This window comes from Pseudophryne corroboree, chromosome 8, assembly GCF_028390025.1.
Source record: "Pseudophryne corroboree isolate aPseCor3 chromosome 8, aPseCor3.hap2, whole genome shotgun sequence".
NCBI classification, from domain to species: Eukaryota; Metazoa; Chordata; class Amphibia; order Anura; family Myobatrachidae; genus Pseudophryne; species Pseudophryne corroboree.
In genome coordinates this window covers 6273924-6293761 of record NC_086451.1, presented here as the reverse complement: position 1 = coordinate 6293761, position 19838 = coordinate 6273924, and the positions used below count along the sequence as shown (strand labels likewise).

Below are 19838 nucleotides of genomic sequence, written 5' to 3'. Positions count from 1 at the left end.
AGGAGTGGGAGGGGTGTGTCCTAGCTCAGATCTACATTGCAGTGTGAGAATAAAGCTGCCCAGCATGTGTGGGCTACATGCAGATGCAGCCAGTAACTGAGCACCTGGGTAACACCATGCTGCGCTGCAGGGGGGCAGATGTAACATGTGCAGAGAGTTAGGTGTGGGTGGGGTGTGTCCTAGCTCAGATCTACATTGCAGTGTGAGAAAAAAGCTGCCCAGCATGTGTGGGCTACATGCAGAAGCAGCTAGTAACTGAGCACCTGGGTAACACCATGCTGCGCTGCAGGGGTCAGATGTAACATGTGCAGAGAGTTAGGTGTAGGAGGGGTGTGTCCTAGCTCAGATCTACATTGCAGTGTGAGAATAAAGCTGCCCAGCATGTGTGGGCTACATGCAGAAGCAGCCAGTAACTGAGCACCTGGGTAACACCATGCTGCACTGCAGGGGGGCAGATGTAACATGTGCCGAGAGTTAGGTGTAGGAGGGGTGTGTCCTAGCTCAGATCTACATTGCAGTGTGAGAATAAAGCTGCCCAGCATGTGTGGGCTACATGCAGGAGCAGCCAGTAACTGAGCACCTGGGTAACACCATGCTGCGCTGCAGGGGGGCAGATGTAACATGTGCAGAGAGTTAGGTGTGGGTGGGGTGTGTCCTAACTCAGATCTACATTGCAGTGTGAGAAAAAAGCTGCCCAGCATGTGTGGGCTACATGCAGAAGCAGCCAGTAACTGAGCACCTGGGTAACACCATGCTACTCTGCAGGGGGCATATGTAACATGTGCAGAGAGTTAGGTGTGGGTGGGGTGTGTCCTAGCTCAGATCTACATTGCAGTGTGAGAAAAAAGCTGCCCAGCGTGTGTGGGCTATATGCAGAAGCAGCCAGTGACTGAGCACCTGCGTAACACCATGCTGCACTGCAGGGGGGCAGATGTAACATGTGCAGAGAGTTAGGTGTGGGTGGGGTGTGTCCTAGCTCAGATCTACATTGCAGTGTGAGAAAAAAGCTGCCCAGCATGTGTGGGCTACATGCAGAAGCAGCCAGTGACTGAGCACCTGGGTAACACTATGCTGCGCTGCAGGGGGGCAGATGTAACATGTGCAGAGAGTTAGGTGTGGGTGGGGTGTGTCCTAGCTCAGATCTACATTGCAGTGTGAGAAAAAAGCTGCCCAGCGTGTGTGGGCTATATGCAGAAGCAGCTAGTGACTGAGCACCTGGGTAACACCATGCTGCACTGCAGGGGACAGATGTAACATGTGCAGAGAGTTAGGTGTGGGTGGGGTGTGTCCTAGCTCAGATCTACGTTGCAGTGTGAGAAAAAAGCTGCCCAGCATGTGTGGGCTACATGCAGAAGCAGCCAGTAACTGAGCACCTGGGTAACACCATGCTACTCTGCAGGGGGCATATGTAACATGTGCAGAGAGTTAGGTGTGGGTGGGGTGTGTCCTAGCTCAGATCTACATTGCAGTGTGAGAAAAAAGCTGCCCAGCGTGTGTGGGCTATATGCAGAAGCAGCCAGTGACTGAGCACCTGGGTAAAACCATGCTGCACTGCAGGGAGGCAGATGTAACATGTGCAGAGAGTTAGGTGTGGGCTACATGCAGAAGCAGCCAGTAACTGAGCACCTGGGTAACACCATGCTGCACTGCATACTTACTGACATCGTATTTCTCCTCTCCGGGAGAAGCCCGGAGAGGAGACGCTGCAGGTGTCTTCGGGGGGCGGGGGCGGACTGTGACATCACTAAGCCCTGCCCCCACACCGGGAAATGCCACGATTCGCGGGTCCGCTGGAAGGGGGCGAGGCTAAAATGACGTGGTTTGCGTCATTTTAACCCCTTCTCCACCCGACGGACCTGCGAATGCAGGAGGTTATCTCTCCGTCCTGCTCGCATCACTAGGGTGCGTGCAGGATGCGGGAGACCTGCCCACCCTTCCGGGGGTGCGGGGGGCTACCCCAAAAAACGGGAGCAATACAAATACAAAGCCCCAGACTGTCCTTGTTATTGTGTCTGTCATCCCCTATAGACACCAGGCACTAGCGCTGTAGGTAGGTCGCTGTTACCATGACGATGTGATGCTTGGAGAAGTGACGAGGAAGCTCGGTGATGTAACACCAGTAGGTCGTTTCCTTGTCCGGGATGAGAACGTTTGGGGCTCGGACATCCATGGTTATGACATCATTGGGAAGGCGGGGCATGTGGACCTCGGACTTCAGTAGCTGGACCCGCTGCAGCCCCCGGTGGAGGGTGGAGATATTGATAGCAGACAAGGACTGGAAGGGTCTCTCCAGCAGGGCGTAGATGATGTGCACAGTCCCATCCTGCAGGGTAGGAACATCTCACTTAGGGGGACATGTACTAAGCAGTGATAATAAAAGTGGAGAAGTGAGCCAGTGGAGAAGTTGCCCATGGCAACCAATCGGCTGCTCTGTTTAAATTTATAGTATGCAAATTATAAATGTTACGTCAGTGCTGATTGGTTGCCATGGACAACTTCTTCACTGGCTCACTTCTCCACTCTTATCACTGCTTCGTACATCTCCTCCTCACAGGGAAAACATGGTAATGTGTAACATGCGCTGCAAGGAGTGCCGGGCCCCGGGGCCACAGAGGGTCTACCACTTGGTCTGTGCATTGTGGCCCCTCATATACAGTATAACTAGATAGCTTGCTACCAATGCTGCCCACTTGGCGCCCTCCTTGGACAACTCCACTCAGCGCTCCCTCCCCCCATTATAATGACTGGAGGGGGTAGGTACCTGGACAGTGTTATAGCCTTATGTGTAACTGGGAAACCTGGTACATACAGCCCTGACTAATACCCAAGGCCTGCGCTGCAATATCCCCTTACAATGCCTCACCAGCCCTAGTAATGTGCCTCCCACCTCCTGTTCCCATGACGTGATCAGCTCTGTACCTCGATGAGGTAATCTCTGGGGTCACAGGTAGAAAAGGGGCGTCTGAAGATCAGGTAGAGACCCTCTGGTGCCTTCCGAGCCAACAGCAGCTGGTAGTCCTGGTGGGAATCGATGTGCAGAAGTCCGTCATCATCGCTCCAGGCGTCCTGAGCATAAAACAGAGATACAGCCCAGGGTATAACACAAGCGCCGCGCCCCTACTCTGCCAGAACTTCCATGTCACTGAGAGGAACACTTACCACTGCAATACAATGTCTATCATGTATTCATCCCATTATTCCCATGTACCTACCTGCACAGGTAAGATGACAGCAACTGTGACCTTATTTGTCCCCGTACGACTAGGGGTTAAGGGTTGGCAAACCAAAAAATATGACAGTGTGCAATGAGCAACTGCTGAATGGTCTTCTGGGTAAACAGTCCTTTTCTGAAACCCAATGAATAGCGTTCAGTTATATCTGCTGTCCCCGTCACACTTCCTACATATATACCTGCCGCGCTGTCCCGGCACCTGTGTGTACCTGCCGCGCCGTCCCGGCACCTGTGTGTACCTGCCGCACTGTCCCGGCACCTGTGTGTACCTGTCTCGCTGTCCCGGCACCTGTGTGCACCTGCCGCGCCGTCCCGGCACCTGTGTGTACCTGTCGCGCCGTCCCGGCACCTGTGTGCACCTGCCGCGCCGTCCCGGCACCTGTGTGTACCTGCCGGGCCGACCCGGCACCTGTGTGTACCTGCCGTGCCGACCCGGCACCTGTGTGTACCTGCCGCACTGTCCTGGCACCTGTGTGTACCTGCCGCGCCTTCCTGGCACCTGTGTGCACCTGCCGCGCGGTCCCGGCACCTGTGTGCACCTGCCGCACTGTCCCGGCACCTGTGTGTACCTGCCGCACTGTCCTGGCACCTGTGTGTACCTGCCGCACTGTCCTGGCACCTGTGTGTACCTGCCGCACTGTCCTGGCACCTGTGTGTAACTGCCGCACTGTCCTGGCACCTGTGTGTACCTGCCGCACTGTTCTGGCACCTGTGTGTACCTGCCGCACTGTCCTGGCACCTGTGTGTACCTGCCGCACTGTCCTGGCACCTGTGTGCACCTGCCGCGCCGTCCCGGCACCTGTATGTACCTTCCGCGCAGTCCCGGCACCTGTGTGTACCTGCTGCACTGTCCTGGCACCTGTGTGTACCTGCCGCGCCTTCCTGGCACCTGTGTGTACCTGCCGCGCCTTCCTGGCACCTGTGTGTAACTGCCGCACTGTCCTGGCACCTGTGTGCACCTGCCGCACTGTCCTGGCACCTGTGTGTACCTGCCGCACTGTCCTGGCACCTGTGTGTACCTGCTGCGCTGTCCCCGCACTTCGGACAACAAAGAAAGCGGTCGCAGAGGCGACCGCAAGAAGATTGACAGAAAGAAGGAGTTCCTGGGCGGATCCGGACCGTTGGCTGCCGTTTTCGGGGAGTGGTTAGTAAAACGCAGGCGTGTCCAGGAGAACGGAGGGCGGATGTCTGACGTCAACGCCGGCTCCTGCGTCGCAGAGAACGTCGCACAGGGTAAGTATGTCCAGGGCTAGTCTATTTCTGTTTGAAATTTTTTTTAGCGTAGAGGGCTGCACAAGCGATCGCATCCCTGCTAAGCCAAAATACACTCCCCCATAGGCGGCGACTATCTGAATACTGCGCTGCAAAAAGTTGCTGGCTGCGATCAACTTGGAATGACCACCTTAGGCTCCAGTCACATATACAGAGCGGGGCGCAGAGTATATCCACATATTCAGGAGAGTGCAGAACATTATTCCATGGGCGCCAGTGACATCACTAAGACGTAGCCAATCAGCAGGCGTTTTACTCTTAGTTACTTGGGGCTCTGACTTCTGATCGCCATTAATGTGAGGTAACCTGGGACATTTATTCAGAACTTACTCCAAGGTTTCCAGTTTTCTCATTTCCAGATCCTCTGTCTCTGGAAATCTCCCGATTATTCATATTGATCAATTGCCCAAAATAATTCTTATTCTTCTGCATGTTATATGGAATTCTTCCCGTCTCCTCTCATTCCGGAGGCTTCACAAGGCGCATTTATTGCAAAAGGAGCATTTAAAAAACCTACCCCTGATCCAAACACCCTCTACAACTACCGACCCATCTACCCCTGATCCAAACACCCTCTCCAACTACCGACCCATCTACCCCTGATCCACACACCCTCTCCAACTACCGACCCATCTACCCCTGATCCACACACCCTCTCCAACTACCGACCCATCTACCCCTGATCCACACACCCTCTCTAACTACCGACCCATCTACCCCTGATCCAAACACCTTCTCCAACTACCGACCCATCTACCCCTGATCCAAACACCCTCTCCAACTACCGACCCATCTACCCCTGATCCAAACACCTTCTCCAACTACCGACCCATCTACCCCTGATCCAAACACCCTCTACAACTACCGACCCATCTACCCCTGATCCAAACACCCTCTCCAACTACCGACCCATCTACCCCTGATCCACACACCCTCTCCAAGTACCGACCCATCTACCCCTGATCCACACACCCTCTCCAACTACCGACCCATCTACCCCTGATCCACACACCCTCTCCAACTACCGACCCATCTACCCCTGATCCAAACACCTTCTCCAACTACCGACCCATCTACCCCTGATCCAAACACCCTCTACAACTACCGACCCATCTTACCCTGATCCAAACACCCTCTCCAACTACCGACCCATCTACCCCTGATCCAAACACCCTCTTCAACTACCGACCCATCTACCCCTGATCCAAACACCCTCTCCAACTACCGACCCATCTACCCCTGATCCACACCCCCTCTCCAACTACCGACCCATCTACCCCTGATCCAAACACCCTCTCCAACTACCGACCCATCTACCCCTGATCCAAACACCCTCTTCAACTACCGACCCATCTACCCCTGATCCAAACACCCTCTCCAACTACCGACCCACCTACCCCTGATCCACACCCCCTCTCCAACTACCGACCCATCTACCCCTGATCCAAACACCCTCTCCAACTACCGACCCATCTACCCCTGATCCAAACACCCTCTTCAACTACCGACCCATCTACCCCTGATCCAAACACCCTCTCCAACTACCGACCCATCTACCCCTGATCCACACCCCCTCTCCAACTACAGACCCATCTACCCCTGATCCAAACACCCTCTCCAACTACCGACCCATCTACCCCTGATCCAAACACCCTCTTCAACTACCGACCCATCTACCCCTGATCCACACACCCTCTCCAACTACCGACCCATCTACCCCTGATCCAAACACCCTCTCCAACTACCGACCCATCTACCCCTGATCCAAACACCCTCTCCAACTACCGACCCATCTACCCCTGATCCAAACACCTTCTCCAACTACCGACCCATCTACCCCTGATCCAAACACCCTCTACAACTACCGACCCATCTACCCCTGATCCAAACACCCTCTCCAACTACCGACCCATCTACCCCTGATCCACACACCCTCTCCAAGTACCGACCCATCTACCCCTGATCCACACACCCTCTCCAACTACCGACCCATCTACCCCTGATCCACACACCCTCTCCAACTACCGACCCATCTACCCCTGATCCAAACACCTTCTCCAACTACCGACCCATCTACCCCTGATCCAAACACCCTCTACAACTACCGACCCATCTTACCCTGATCCAAACACCCTCTCCAACTACCGACCCATCTACCCCTGATCCAAACACCCTCTTCAACTACCGACCCATCTACCCCTGATCCAAACACCCTCTCCAACTACCGACCCATCTACCCCTGATCCACACCCCCTCTCCAACTACCGACCCATCTACCCCTGATCCAAACACCCTCTCCAACTACCGACCCATCTACCCCTGATCCAAACACCCTCTTCAACTACCGACCCATCTACCCCTGATCCACACACCCTCTCCAACTACCGACCCATCTACCCCTGATCCAAACACCCTCTCCAACTACCGACCCATCTACCCCTGATCCAAACACCCTCTCTCCAACTACCGACCCATCTACCCCTGATCCAAACACCCTCTCCAACTACCGACCCATCTACCCCTGATCCAAACACCCTCTCCAACTACCGACCCATCTACCCCTGATCCACACACCCTCTCCAACTACCGACCCATCTACCCCTGATCCACACACCCTCTCCAACTACCGACCCATCTACCCCTGATCCAAACACCCTCTCCAACTACCGACCCATCTACCCCTGATCCAAACACCCTCTCCAACTACCGACCCATCTACCCCTGATCCAAACACCCTCTCCAACTACCGACCCATCTACCCGTGATCCAAACACCCTCTCCAACTACCGACCCATCTACCCCTGATCCAAACACCCTCTCCAACTACCGACCCATCTACCCCTGATCCAAACACCCTCTCCAACTACCGACCCATCTACCCCTGATCCAAACACCCTCTCCAACTACCGACCCATCTACCCCTGATCCAAACACCCTCTCCAACTACCGACCCATCTACCCCTGATCCAAACACCCTCTCCAACTACCGACCCATCTACCCCTGATCCAAACACCCTCTTCAACTACCGACCCATCTACCCCTGATCCAAACACCCTCTCCAACTACCGACCCACCTACCCCTGATCCACACCCCCTCTCCAACTACCGACCCATCTACCCCTGATCCAAACACCCTCTCCAACTACCGACCCATCTACCCCTGATCCAAACACCCTCTTCAACTACCGACCCATCTACCCCTGATCCAAACACCCTCTCCAACTACCGACCCATCTACCCCTGATCCACACCCCCTCTCCAACTACAGACCCATCTACCCCTGATCCAAACACCCTCTCCAACTACCGACCCATCTACCCCTGATCCAAACACCCTCTTCAACTACCGACCCATCTACCCCTGATCCACACACCCTCTCCAACTACCGACCCATCTACCCCTGATCCAAACACCCTCTCCAACTACCGACCCATCTACCCCTGATCCAAACACCCTCTCCAACTACCGACCCATCTACCCCTGATCCACACCCTCTCTCCAACTACCGACCCATCTACCCCTGATCCAAACACCCTCTCCAACTACCGACCCATCTACCCCTGATCCACACACCCTCTCCAACTACCGAGCCATTCACCCCTGATCCACACACCCTCTCCAACTACCGACCCATCTACCCCTGATCCACACACCCTCTCCAACTACCGAGCCATCCACCCCTGATCCACACACCCTCTCCAACTACCGAGCCATTCACCCCTGATCCACACACCCTCTCCAACTACCGAGCCATTCACCCCTGATCCACACACCCTCTCCAACTACCGAGCCATCTACCCCTGATCCACACACCCTCTCCAACTACCGAGCCATTCACCCCTGATCCACACACCCTCTCCAACTACCGAGCCATTCACCCCTGATCCACACACCCTCTCCAACTACCGACCCATCTACCCCTGATCCACACACCCTCTCCAACTACCGACCCATCTACCCCTGATCCACACACCCTCTCCAACTACCGACCCATCTACCCCTGATCCAAACATCCTCTCCAACTACCGACCCATCTACCCCTGATCCAAACACCCTCTCCAACTACCGACCCATCTACCCCTGATCCACACACCCTCTCCAACTACCGACCCATCTACCCCTGATCCACACACCCTCTCCAACTACCGACCCATCTACCCCTGATCCACACACCCTCTCCAACTACCGACCCATCTACCCCTGATCCACACACCCTCTCCAACTACCGACCCATCTACCCCTGATCCACACACCCTCTCCAACTACCGAGCCATCCACCCCTGATCCACACACCCTCTCCAACTACCGACCCATCTACCCCTGATCCACACACCCTCTCCAACTACCGACCCATCTACCCCTGATCCACACACCCTCTCCAACTACCGACCCATCTACCCCTGATCCACACACCCTCTCCAACTACCGAGCCATCCACCCCTGATCCAAACACCCTCTCCAACTACCGACCCATCTACCCCTGATCCAAACACCCTCTCCAACTACCGACCCATCTACCCCTGATCCAAACATCCTCTCCAACTACCGACCCATCCACCCCTGATCCACACACCCTCTCCAACTACCGACCCATCCACCCCTGATCCACACACCCTCTCCAACTACCGAGCCATCCACCCCTGATCCAAACACCCTCTCCAACTACCGACCCATCTACCCCTGATCCACACACCCTCTCCAACTACCGACCCATCTACCCCTGATCCACACACCCTCTCCAACTACAGACCCATCTACCCCTGATCCAAACACCCTCTCCAACTACCGACCCATCTACCCCTGATCCAAACACCCTCTTCAACTACCGACCCATCTACCCCTGATCCACACACCCTCTCCAACTACCGACCCATCTACCCCTGATCCAAACACCCTCTCCAACTACCGACCCATCTACCCCTGATCCAAACACCCTCTCCAACTACCGACCCATCTACCCCTGATCCACACCCTCTCTCCAACTACCGACCCATCTACCCCTGATCCAAACACCCTCTCCAACTACCGACCCATCTACCCCTGATCCACACACCCTCTCCAACTACCGAGCCATTCACCCCTGATCCACACACCCTCTCCAACTACCGACCCATCTACCCCTGATCCACACACCCTCTCCAACTACCGAGCCATCCACCCCTGATCCACACACCCTCTCCAACTACCGAGCCATTCACCCCTGATCCACACACCCTCTCCAACTACCGAGCCATTCACCCCTGATCCACACACCCTCTCCAACTACCGACCCATCTACCCCTGATCCACACACCCTCTCCAACTACCGAGCCATTCACCCCTGATCCACACACCCTCTCCAACTACCGACCCATCTACCCCTGATCCACACACCCTCTCCAACTACCGACCCATCTACCCCTGATCCACACACCCTCTCCAACTACCGACCCATCTACCCCTGATCCAAACATCCTCTCCAACTACCGACCCATCTACCCCTGATCCAAACACCCTCTCCAACTACCGACCCATCTACCCCTGATCCACACACCCTCTCCAACTACCGACCCATCTACCCCTGATCCACACACCCTCTCCAACTACCGACCCATCTACCCCTGATCCACACACCCTCTCCAACTACCGACCCATCTACCCCTGATCCACACACCCTCTCCAACTACCGACCCATCTACCCCTGATCCACACACCCTCTCCAACTACCGAGCCATCCACCCCTGATCCAAACACCCTCTCCAACTACCGACCCATCTACCCCTGATCCACACACCCTCTCCAACTACCGAGCCATCTACCCCTGATCCAAACACCCTCCAACTACCGACCCATCTACCCCTGATCCACACCCCCTCCAACTACCGACCCATATACCCCTGATCCAAACACCCTCTCCAACTACCGACCCATCTACCCCTGATCCACACCCCCTCCAACTACCGACCCATCTACCCCTGATCCAAACATCCTCTCCAACTACCGAGCCATCTATCCCTGATCCACACACCCTCTCCAACTACCGAGCCATCCACCCCTGATCCACACCCCCTCCAACTACCGACCCATCTACCCCTGATCCACACCCCCTCTCCAACTACCGACCCATCTACCCCTGATCCACACCCCCTCTCCAACTACCGACCCATCTACCCCTGATCCAAACACCCTCTCCAACTACCAACCCATCTACCCCTGATCCACACCCCCTCCAACTACCGACCCATCTACCCCTGATCCAAACACCCTCTCCAACTACCGACCCATCTACCCCTGATCCAAACATCCTCTCCAACTACCGACCCATCTACCCCTGATCCAAACACCCTCTCCAACTACCGACCCATCTACCCCTGATCCAAACACCCTCTCCAACTACCGACCCATCTACCCCTGATCCAAACATCCTCTCCAACTACCGACCCATCTACCCCTGATCCACACACCCTCTCCAACTACCGACCCATCTACCCCTGATCCACACACCCTCTCCAACTACCGACCCATCTACCCCTGATCCACACCCCCTCCAACTACCGACCCATCCACCCCTGATCCACACACCCTCTCCAACTACCGACCCATCCACCCCTGATCCACACACCCTCTCCAACTACCGACCCATCTACCCCTGATCCACACACCCTCTCCAACTACCGAGCCATCTACCCCTGATCCAAACACCCTCCAACTACCGACCCATCTACCCCTGATCCACACCCCCTCCAACTACCGACCCATGTACCCCAGATCCAAACACCCTCTCCAACTACCGACCCATCTACCCCTGATCCACACCCCCTCCAACTACCGACCCATCTACCCCTGATCCAAACATCCTCTCCAACTACCGAGCCATCTACCCCTGATCCACACACCCTCTCCAACTACCGAGCCATCTACCCCTGATCCACACACCCTCTCCAACTACCGACCCATCTACCCCTGATCCACACACCCTCTCCGACTACCGACCCATCTACCCCTGATCCACACACCCTCTCCGACTTCCGACCCATCTACCCATGATCCACACACCCTCTCCGACTACCGACCCATCTACCCCTGATCCACACACCCTCTCCGACTACCGACCCATCTACCCCTGATCCACACACCCTCTCCAACTACCGACCCATCTCTCACTCTCTCCAACTACCGACCCATCTCTCACTCTCTCCAACTACCGACCCATCTCTCACTCTCTCCAACTACCGACCCATCTCTCACTCTCTCCAACTACCGACCCATCTCTCACTCTCTCCAACTACCGACCCATCTCTCACTCTCTCCAACTACCGACCCATCTCTCACTCTCTCCAACTACAGACCCATCTCTCACTCTCTCCAACTACAGACCCATCTCTCACTCTCTCCAACTACAGACCCATCTCTCGCCTCCCTTTTGCCTCCAAACTCCTTGAGCGTATCGTCTACAACCGCCTCACTGTCTTTCTTTCCTCACACTCCCTGCGTGACCCATTCCAGTCTGGCTTCCGTCCTCTCCACTCCACTGAAACTGGCCTCGCAAAAGTCTGCAATGACCTCCATGCTGCCAAATCCGAGGGCCACTACTCTCTGCTTATTCACCTTGACCTCTGCTGCTTTTGACACTGTGGCCCACGGTCACTGTCTACCCCATCTGTGTCACCCATGTCTGTCTGTCCCTCCCCTTTAGTATGTAAGCTCTCATGAGCAGGGTCCTCTTCCCTCATCTGCTTGTCCTTCTCTTACATAAACCATCTTCTACTCCATAGACCTTTCAAAGGCACCAAATCCCTCAGATAACTGCCTCCCTGATACTTATGTCAGTGTCATCTGCGTGACTGCGTCAGCTATGTTTATGTACCCAGCACTTGTCCTATATTGTCTAGAGCTGGAAGTCGCTGTTTTCTTGTTTCTGTACTCTGGTATTGGGCGCAGCGGATCCCTTGTGCCGCCATATAAATAAAGAATAATAAAAGTAACATGATGATGGCTCATTGTTGGTTCAGCACCCTGGAAAGATCCTTTCTAACCAGTTTGTGCTTTGCCTATAGCAAGTCATATACAGTGACTCTAGCACGTCACATACAGTGACTCTAGCACGTCACATACAGTGACTCTAGCACGTCACATATAGTGACTCTAGCACGTCACATACAGTGACTCTAGCACGTCACATACAGGGACTCTAGCACGTCACATACAGGGACTCTAGCACGTCACATACAGGGACTCTAGCACGTCACATACAGTGACTAGCACGTCACATACAGGGACTCTAGCACGTCACATACAGGGACTCTAGCACGTCACATACAGGGACTCTAGCACGTCACATACAGGGACTCTAGCACGTCACATACAGGGACTCTAGCACGTCACATACAGGGACTCTAGCACGTCATATACAGTGACTCTAGCAAGTCATATACAGTGATTCTAGCACGTCATATACAGTGACTCTAGCACGTCATATACAGTGACTCTAGCACGTCATATACAGTGACTCTAGCACGTCATATACAGTGACTCTAGCACGTCATATACAGTGACTCTAGCACGTCATATACAGGGACTCTAGCACGTCACATACAGGGACTCTAGCACGTCACATACAGGGACTCTAGCACGTCACATACAGGGACTCTAGCACGTCACATACAGTGACTCTAGCACGTCACATACAGTGACTCTAGCACGTCATATACAGTGACTCTAGCACGTCATATACAGTGACTCTAGCACGTCATATACAGGGACTCTAGCACGTCACATACAGTGACTCTAGCACGTCACATACAGGGACTCTAGCACGTCACATACAGGGACTCTAGCACGTCACATACAGTGACTCTAGCACGTCACATACAGTGACTCTAGCACGTCACATACAGTGACTCTAGCACGTCATATACAGTGACTCTAGCACGTCATATACAGTGACTCTAGGCACATTGGGGCTAATTCAGACCTGATCGCTCGCTAGGTTTTTTTGTAGTCCTGCGTTCGCATAGTAGCCGCCCATAGGGGAGTGTATTTTCACTGTGCAGGTGTGCGATCGCATGTGTAGCGGAACGGTACAAACAGATCTTGTGCAATCTCTGCGCAGCCCAGGACTTACTCACTGATTTAAAAAGTGTCAAATTAAATCGGAAAACGTTTAATTCTATGAAATGGATGTCTCTCATTGTTCTTCAATATGACAGAATTTAAGAATAAAATCATGTTTGGAATGCAACAAATGAGATGCTTTTAAAGGAAGACATGTAAAGTATGGAAAACAGAGAGAATCGACAAATTGACAATGGGACGCCTAATCCGTTTCCTTGCGCTGACTGTATACAAACCACAGCAGATTATAAGAACGTAGGTGAAGCTGCAGATGTAACAAAGGATTGTGACCCACACAGACAACGGTGTGAAGTTTTAGCACACTCAAATACAAGCAGCCCAGATAGGGATTCAATTAGGGGGGCTGTTCTGCGTTAGGAGGGGCTCATGTAGAAGCAGCCAGTAACTGAGCACCTGGGTAACACCATGTTGCACTGCAGGGGGGCAGATGTAACACGTGCAGAGAGTTAGGTGTGGGAGGGGAGTGTCCTAGCTCAGAGCTACATTGCAGTGTGAGAATAAAGCTGCCCAGCATGTGTGGGCTACATGCAGAATCAGCCAGTAACTGAGCACCTGGGTAACACCATGCTGCACTGCAGGGGGCAGATGTAACATGTGCAGAGAGTTAGGTGTGGGAGGGGTGTGTCCTAGCTCAGATCTACATTGCAGTGTGAGAATAAAGCTGCCCAGCATGTGTGGGCTACATGCAGAAACAGCCAGTAACTGAGCACCTGGGTAACACCATGCTGCACTGCAGGGGGCAGATGTAACATGTGCCGAGAGTTAGGTGTAGGAGGGGAGTGTCCTAGCTCAGATCTACATTGCAGTGTGAGAATAAAGCTGCCCAGCATGTGTGGGCTACATGTAGAAGCAGCCAGTAACTGAGCACCTGGGTAACACCATGCTGTGCTGCAGGGAAGCAGATGTAACATGTGCAGAGAGATAGGTGTGGGAGGGGTATGTCCTAGCTCAGATCTACATTGTAGTGTGAGAATAAAGCTGCCCAGCTTGTGTGGACTACATGCAGAAACAGACAGTAACTGAGCACCTGGGTAACACCATCCTGAACTGCAGGGGGGCAGATGTAACATGTGCAGAGAGATAGGTGTGGGAGGGGTGTGTCCTAGCTCAGATCTACATTGCAGTGTGAGAATAATGTGTGGGCTACATGTAGAAGCAGCCAGTAACTGAGCACCTGGGTAACACCATGCTGCACTGCAGGGGGCAGATGTAACATGTTCAGAGAGTTAGGTGTGGGAGGGATGAGTCCTAGCTCAGATCTAGATTGCAGTGTGAGAATAAAGCTGCAAAGCATGTGTGGGCTACATGCAAAAGCAGCCAGTAACTGAGCACCTAGGTAACACCATGCTGCACTGCAGGGGGGCAGATGTAACACTTGCAGAGAGTTAGGTGTGGGAGGGGCGTGTCCTAGCTCAGAGCTACATTGCAGTGTGAGAATAAAGCTGCCCAGCATGTGTGGGCTACATGCAGAAGCAGCCAGTAACTGAGCACCTGGGTAACACCATGCTGCACTGCAGGGGGGCAGATGTAACATGTGCAGAGAGTTAGGTGTGGGTGGGGTGTGTCCTAGCTCAGATCTACATTGCAGTGTGAGAAAAAAAACTGTCCAGCATGTGTGGGCTACATGCAGAAGCAGCTAGTAACTGAGCACCTGGGTAACACCATGCTGCGCTGCAGGGGGCAGATGTAACATGTGCAGAGAGTTAGGTGTGGGAGGGGTGTGTCCTAGCTCAGATCTACATTGCAGTGTGAGAATAAAGCTGCCCAGCATGTGTGGGCTACATGCAGAAGCAGCCAGTAACTGAGCACCTGGGTAACACCATGCTGCGCTGCAGGGGGGCAGATGTAACATGTGCAGAGAGTTAGGTGTGGGAGGGGCGTGTCCTAGCTCAGATCTACATTGCAGTGTGAGAATAAAGCTGCCCATCATGTGTGGGCTACATGTAGAAGCAGCCAGTAACTGAGCACCTGGGTAACACCATGCTGTGCTGCAGGGAAGCAGATGTAACATGTGCAGAGAGATAGGTGTGGGAGGGGTATGTCCTAGCTCAGATCTACATTGTAGTGTGAGAATAAAGCTGCCCAGCTTGTGTGGACTACATGCAGAAACAGACAGTAACTGAGCACCTGGGTAACACCATCCTGAACTGCAGGGGGGCAGATGTAACATGTGCAGAGAGTTAGGTGTGGGAGGGGTGTGTCCTAGCTCATATCTACATTGCAGTGTGAGAATAATGTGTGGGCTACATGTAGAAGCAGCCAGTAACTGAGCACCTGGGTAATACCATGCTGTGCTGCAGGGAAGCAGATGTAACATGTGCAGAGAGATAGGTGTGGGAGGGGTATGTCCTAGCTCAGATCTACATTGTAGTGTGAGAATAAAGCTGCCCAGCTTGTGTGGACTACATGCAGAAACAGACAGTAACTGAGCACCTGGGTAACACCATGCTGCACTGCAGGGGGGCAGATGTAACATGTGCAGAGAGTTAGGTGTGGGTGGGGTGTGTCCTAGCTCAGATCTACATTGCAGTGTGAGAAAAAAACTGTCCAGCATGTGTGGGCTACATGCAGAAGCAGCTAGTAACTGAGCACCTGGGTAACACCATGCTGCGCTGCAGGGGGGCAGATGTAACATGTGCAGAGAGTTAGGTGTGGGAGGGGTGTGTCCTAGCTCAGATCTACATTGCAGTGTGAGAATAAAGCTGCCCAGCATGTGTGGGCTACATGCAGAAGCAGCCAGTAACTGAGCACCTGGGTAACACCATGCTGCGCTGCAGGGGGGCAGATGTAACATGTGCAGAGAGTTAGGTATGGGAGGGGCGTGTCCTAGCTCAGATCTACATTGCAGTGTGAGAATAATGCTGCCCAGCATGTGTGGGCTACATGTAGAAGCAGCCAGTAACTGAGCACCTGGGTAACACCATGCTGTGCTGCAGGGAAGCAGATGTAACATGTGCAGAGAGATGGGTGTGGGAGGGGTATGTCCTAGCTCAGATCTACATTGTAGTGTGAGAATAAAGCTGCCCAGCTTGTGTGGACTACAGGCAGAAACAGACAGTAACTGAGCACCTGGGTAACACCATCCTGAACTGCAGGGGGGCAGATGTAACATGTGCAGAGAGTTAGGTGTGGGAGGGGTGTGTCCTAGCTCATATCTACATTGCAGTGTGAGAATAATGTGTGGGCTACATGTAGAAGCAGCCAGTAACTGAGCACCTGGGTAACACCATGCTGTGCTGCAGGGAAGCAGATGTAACATGTGCAGAGAGATAGGTGTGGGAGGGTAATGTCCTAGCTCAGATCTACATTGTAGTATGAGAATAAAGCTGCCCAGCTTGTGTGTACTACATGCAGAAACAGACAGTAACTGAGCACCTGGGTAACACCATCCTGAACTGCAGGGGGGCAGATGTAACATGTGCAGAGAGTTAGGTGTGGGAGGGGTGTGTCCTAGCTCAGATCTACATTGCAGTGTGAGAATAATGTGTGGGCTACATGTAGAAGCAGCCAGTAACTGAGCACCTGGGTAACACCATGCTGCACTGCAGGGGGCAGATGTAACATGTGCAGAGAGTTAGGTGTGGGAGGGATGAGTCCTAGCTCAGATCTACATTGCAGTGTGAGAATAAAGCTGCAAAGCATGTGTGGGCTACATGCAAAAGCAGCCAGTAACTGAGCACCTGGGTAACACCATGCTGCACTGCAGGGGGCAGATGTAACATGTGCAGAGAGTTAGGTGTGATAAAGGTGTGTCCTAGCTCAGAGTTACATTGCAGTGTGAGAATAAAGCTGCCCAGCATGTGTGGGCTACATGCAGAAGCAGCCAGTGACTGAGCACCTGGGTAACACCATGCTGCACTGCAGGGGGCAGATGTAACATGTGCAGAGAGTTAGGTGTGTCCTAGCTCAGAGTTACATTGCAGTGTGAGAATAAAGCTGCCCAGCATGTGTGGGCTACATGCAGAAGCAGCCAGTGACTGAGAACCTGGGTAACACCGTGCTGCACTGCAGGGGGCAAATGTAACATGTGCAGAGAGTTAGGTGTGGGAGGGGCGTGTCCTAGCTCAGAGCTACATTGCAGTGTAAGAATAAAGCTGCCCAGCATGTGTGGGCTGCAGGCAGAAGCAGGAAGAGAGATGCAGACGCACACTCCTAGCACTTAGAACACTGATAGTAAAAGTAATTTAAATAAACCCTCACACAATGAACATGGAGTATAATTGAAGTTCTTAGCACACATTTGCGCAAATATGCGGGCCCATGTACCGCGGCCAGGTGACTTCATCACATGGGTCCCTAACATTCCTAATACTATCACATTCTATAAATTTATACAGGACTTACCTCTAAATAGGGCCTTATCAATGTGTGATCTGACATGCAGGAACCCAGCTAATGAAAACACCTGAGGGTGAATGGGAGGGGTGCCAATACCAGAGGAAGGAGCCTGAACTTCCAGAGTACAATATATACACAAGTATAGTGGGAAAAGGGACGGGGAGGCTGGACTGCACATCCTATAACTAAAGATATCTGTGCAAATGTGTGCTAAGAACTTCAGTTATACTCCATGTTAATTGGGAGGGTTTATTTAAATGATTCTTACTATCAGTGTTCTTCGTGCTAGCAGTGTGCCTCTGCATCTCTCTTCCTCCAGCATAGCATTAGAAGCCTCAGCATGATAGCACCTCTTGATATCTTTAGTAATAGGGTGTGCAGTCCAGCCCCCCTTTTTTTTTTTTTCTACATGCAAAAGCAGACAGTATTTACCCTGCATGCAGACATAATAAATGTATTTGTCCCCCTTGCAATGTAACATGGTTGTTCCTGAGGTAAAGTAACTGTTTTTAATTATGTAAACCCAATTCAGAATGAAAGCCATTGTGTTCTAGAACTACAGTATATATATCGTCGGACCGGCTGTCCGGGGAACCGCTTCCGGTCCATCTTTGCCAGGACAATGTTTAGAAGCGCACGGCTCTTTCCACCGGCTACCTGCATCGCTGGTGATTGCAGGTGTGAGTGCGGGGATCCGGGTGCCTCTAAGCATTGTCCTGGCATAGATGGACCAGAAGCGGTTCCCCGGTCAGCCCATCCGACGCAGCCTATAGAAGATAAACCTCAAATGCATGACAATATTCTCACTTACCCCATCTATAACTAATGACAGCGATGGCAGAAACTCCCCTCCAGTTACATACTGGGAATAACTCTGCCACTAGGCCTATGAGGAGTAAAGTTGAGTCAGGCACTGGAAGGCAACACTACCTGCTGCCTCTACCACAAGACAATACCAACATCTTACACCGAAGTAGGAGTTCCGTCCGTCGCTCCACAGCACAGCCAGATCCGCTCCTTCAAACTCGCCTCTGTCAGACATCCCGAAAATCATCCCAAATTTGAGATCTTTGATGAGGATCTGGAAATACACCACTTTCTCCGTGTAACTGACGTTCCAGAAGAGCTGGAGGGAGCCCTGAGGATCCAGGGGCACATTATATGGGAAGGGGCCGCTCACTGGGGACGTTCCATGGAGAGACACCAAGAAGAGGGTCAGGAACAGGCCTATCATGGTGAAATAGATGGGGACAACCTTCCTGATCCTCAGCTGGGAGAAGCTGCAGGATTTGCTCTTAGCCATCGGAGTGAGTGACGGAGAGGCGCAGACCTGGCGACGGCCTTATATACCTCGCTCCTCTCTGCAGGTTCCCTCAGCAAAGCTTTATAATGACATTACGATGTTTGCAAATCTGATTGTGCTGTGGGCCCTCGGGTCATACAGCCCCGATTGGCTGCCAGAGACTAATGGGCCCTAATTGGAGCTGTCCATGCAGGTTGGTGGCTTTCAGCGTCTATCACATCTCTAATAGACAGCTGCGGCCGAGCTCCGTGTCCTCACCTGGAACGTCAGCATTGACAGGAGGTATCTCAGTGATACAGGTGCGTCAGGTAAGTCTGGGGCGAATTGTAGCCCCACCAGAGAGTGTGGGACCACTGACCGCAGGAAGAAGAATCCTGCTCTCAATGCATTTCAGTTACATGGTATAGATTATAACGATGCTTCCGACCAATGGAACGCCACTCATTAGGCTGTGCCCAGGAATTACATCATTATTCACCCCACTTAATTACATCATCACTGTCCCCATCGGATTACACCAGCTCTGTGCCCCCAATAATTATCCTGTCACTGCCCCTGATAGATTATACCAGTGTTGT

At 53.0% G+C, this 19838-nt stretch overlaps 1 protein-coding gene across 2 annotated transcripts in view; it reads right to left on the bottom strand.

The window, feature by feature from the left end:
- The window catches only part of DBH (dopamine beta-hydroxylase), a 67336-nt gene extending 48076 nt beyond the window's left edge, over positions 1-19260 (bottom strand). For both annotated transcript variants that reach the window (XM_063935843.1, XM_063935842.1), the window contains exons 1-3: positions 18925-19260; positions 2920-3066; positions 2066-2323 (exon numbers count right to left, since the gene is read on the bottom strand). In XM_063935843.1, coding sequence (XP_063791913.1) covers positions 2066-2323; positions 2920-3066; positions 18925-19260 — 741 coding nt within the window. The remainder of the gene's footprint in view (positions 1-2065; positions 2324-2919; positions 3067-18924) is intronic.
- Positions 19261-19838: the final 578 nt, after the last annotated feature.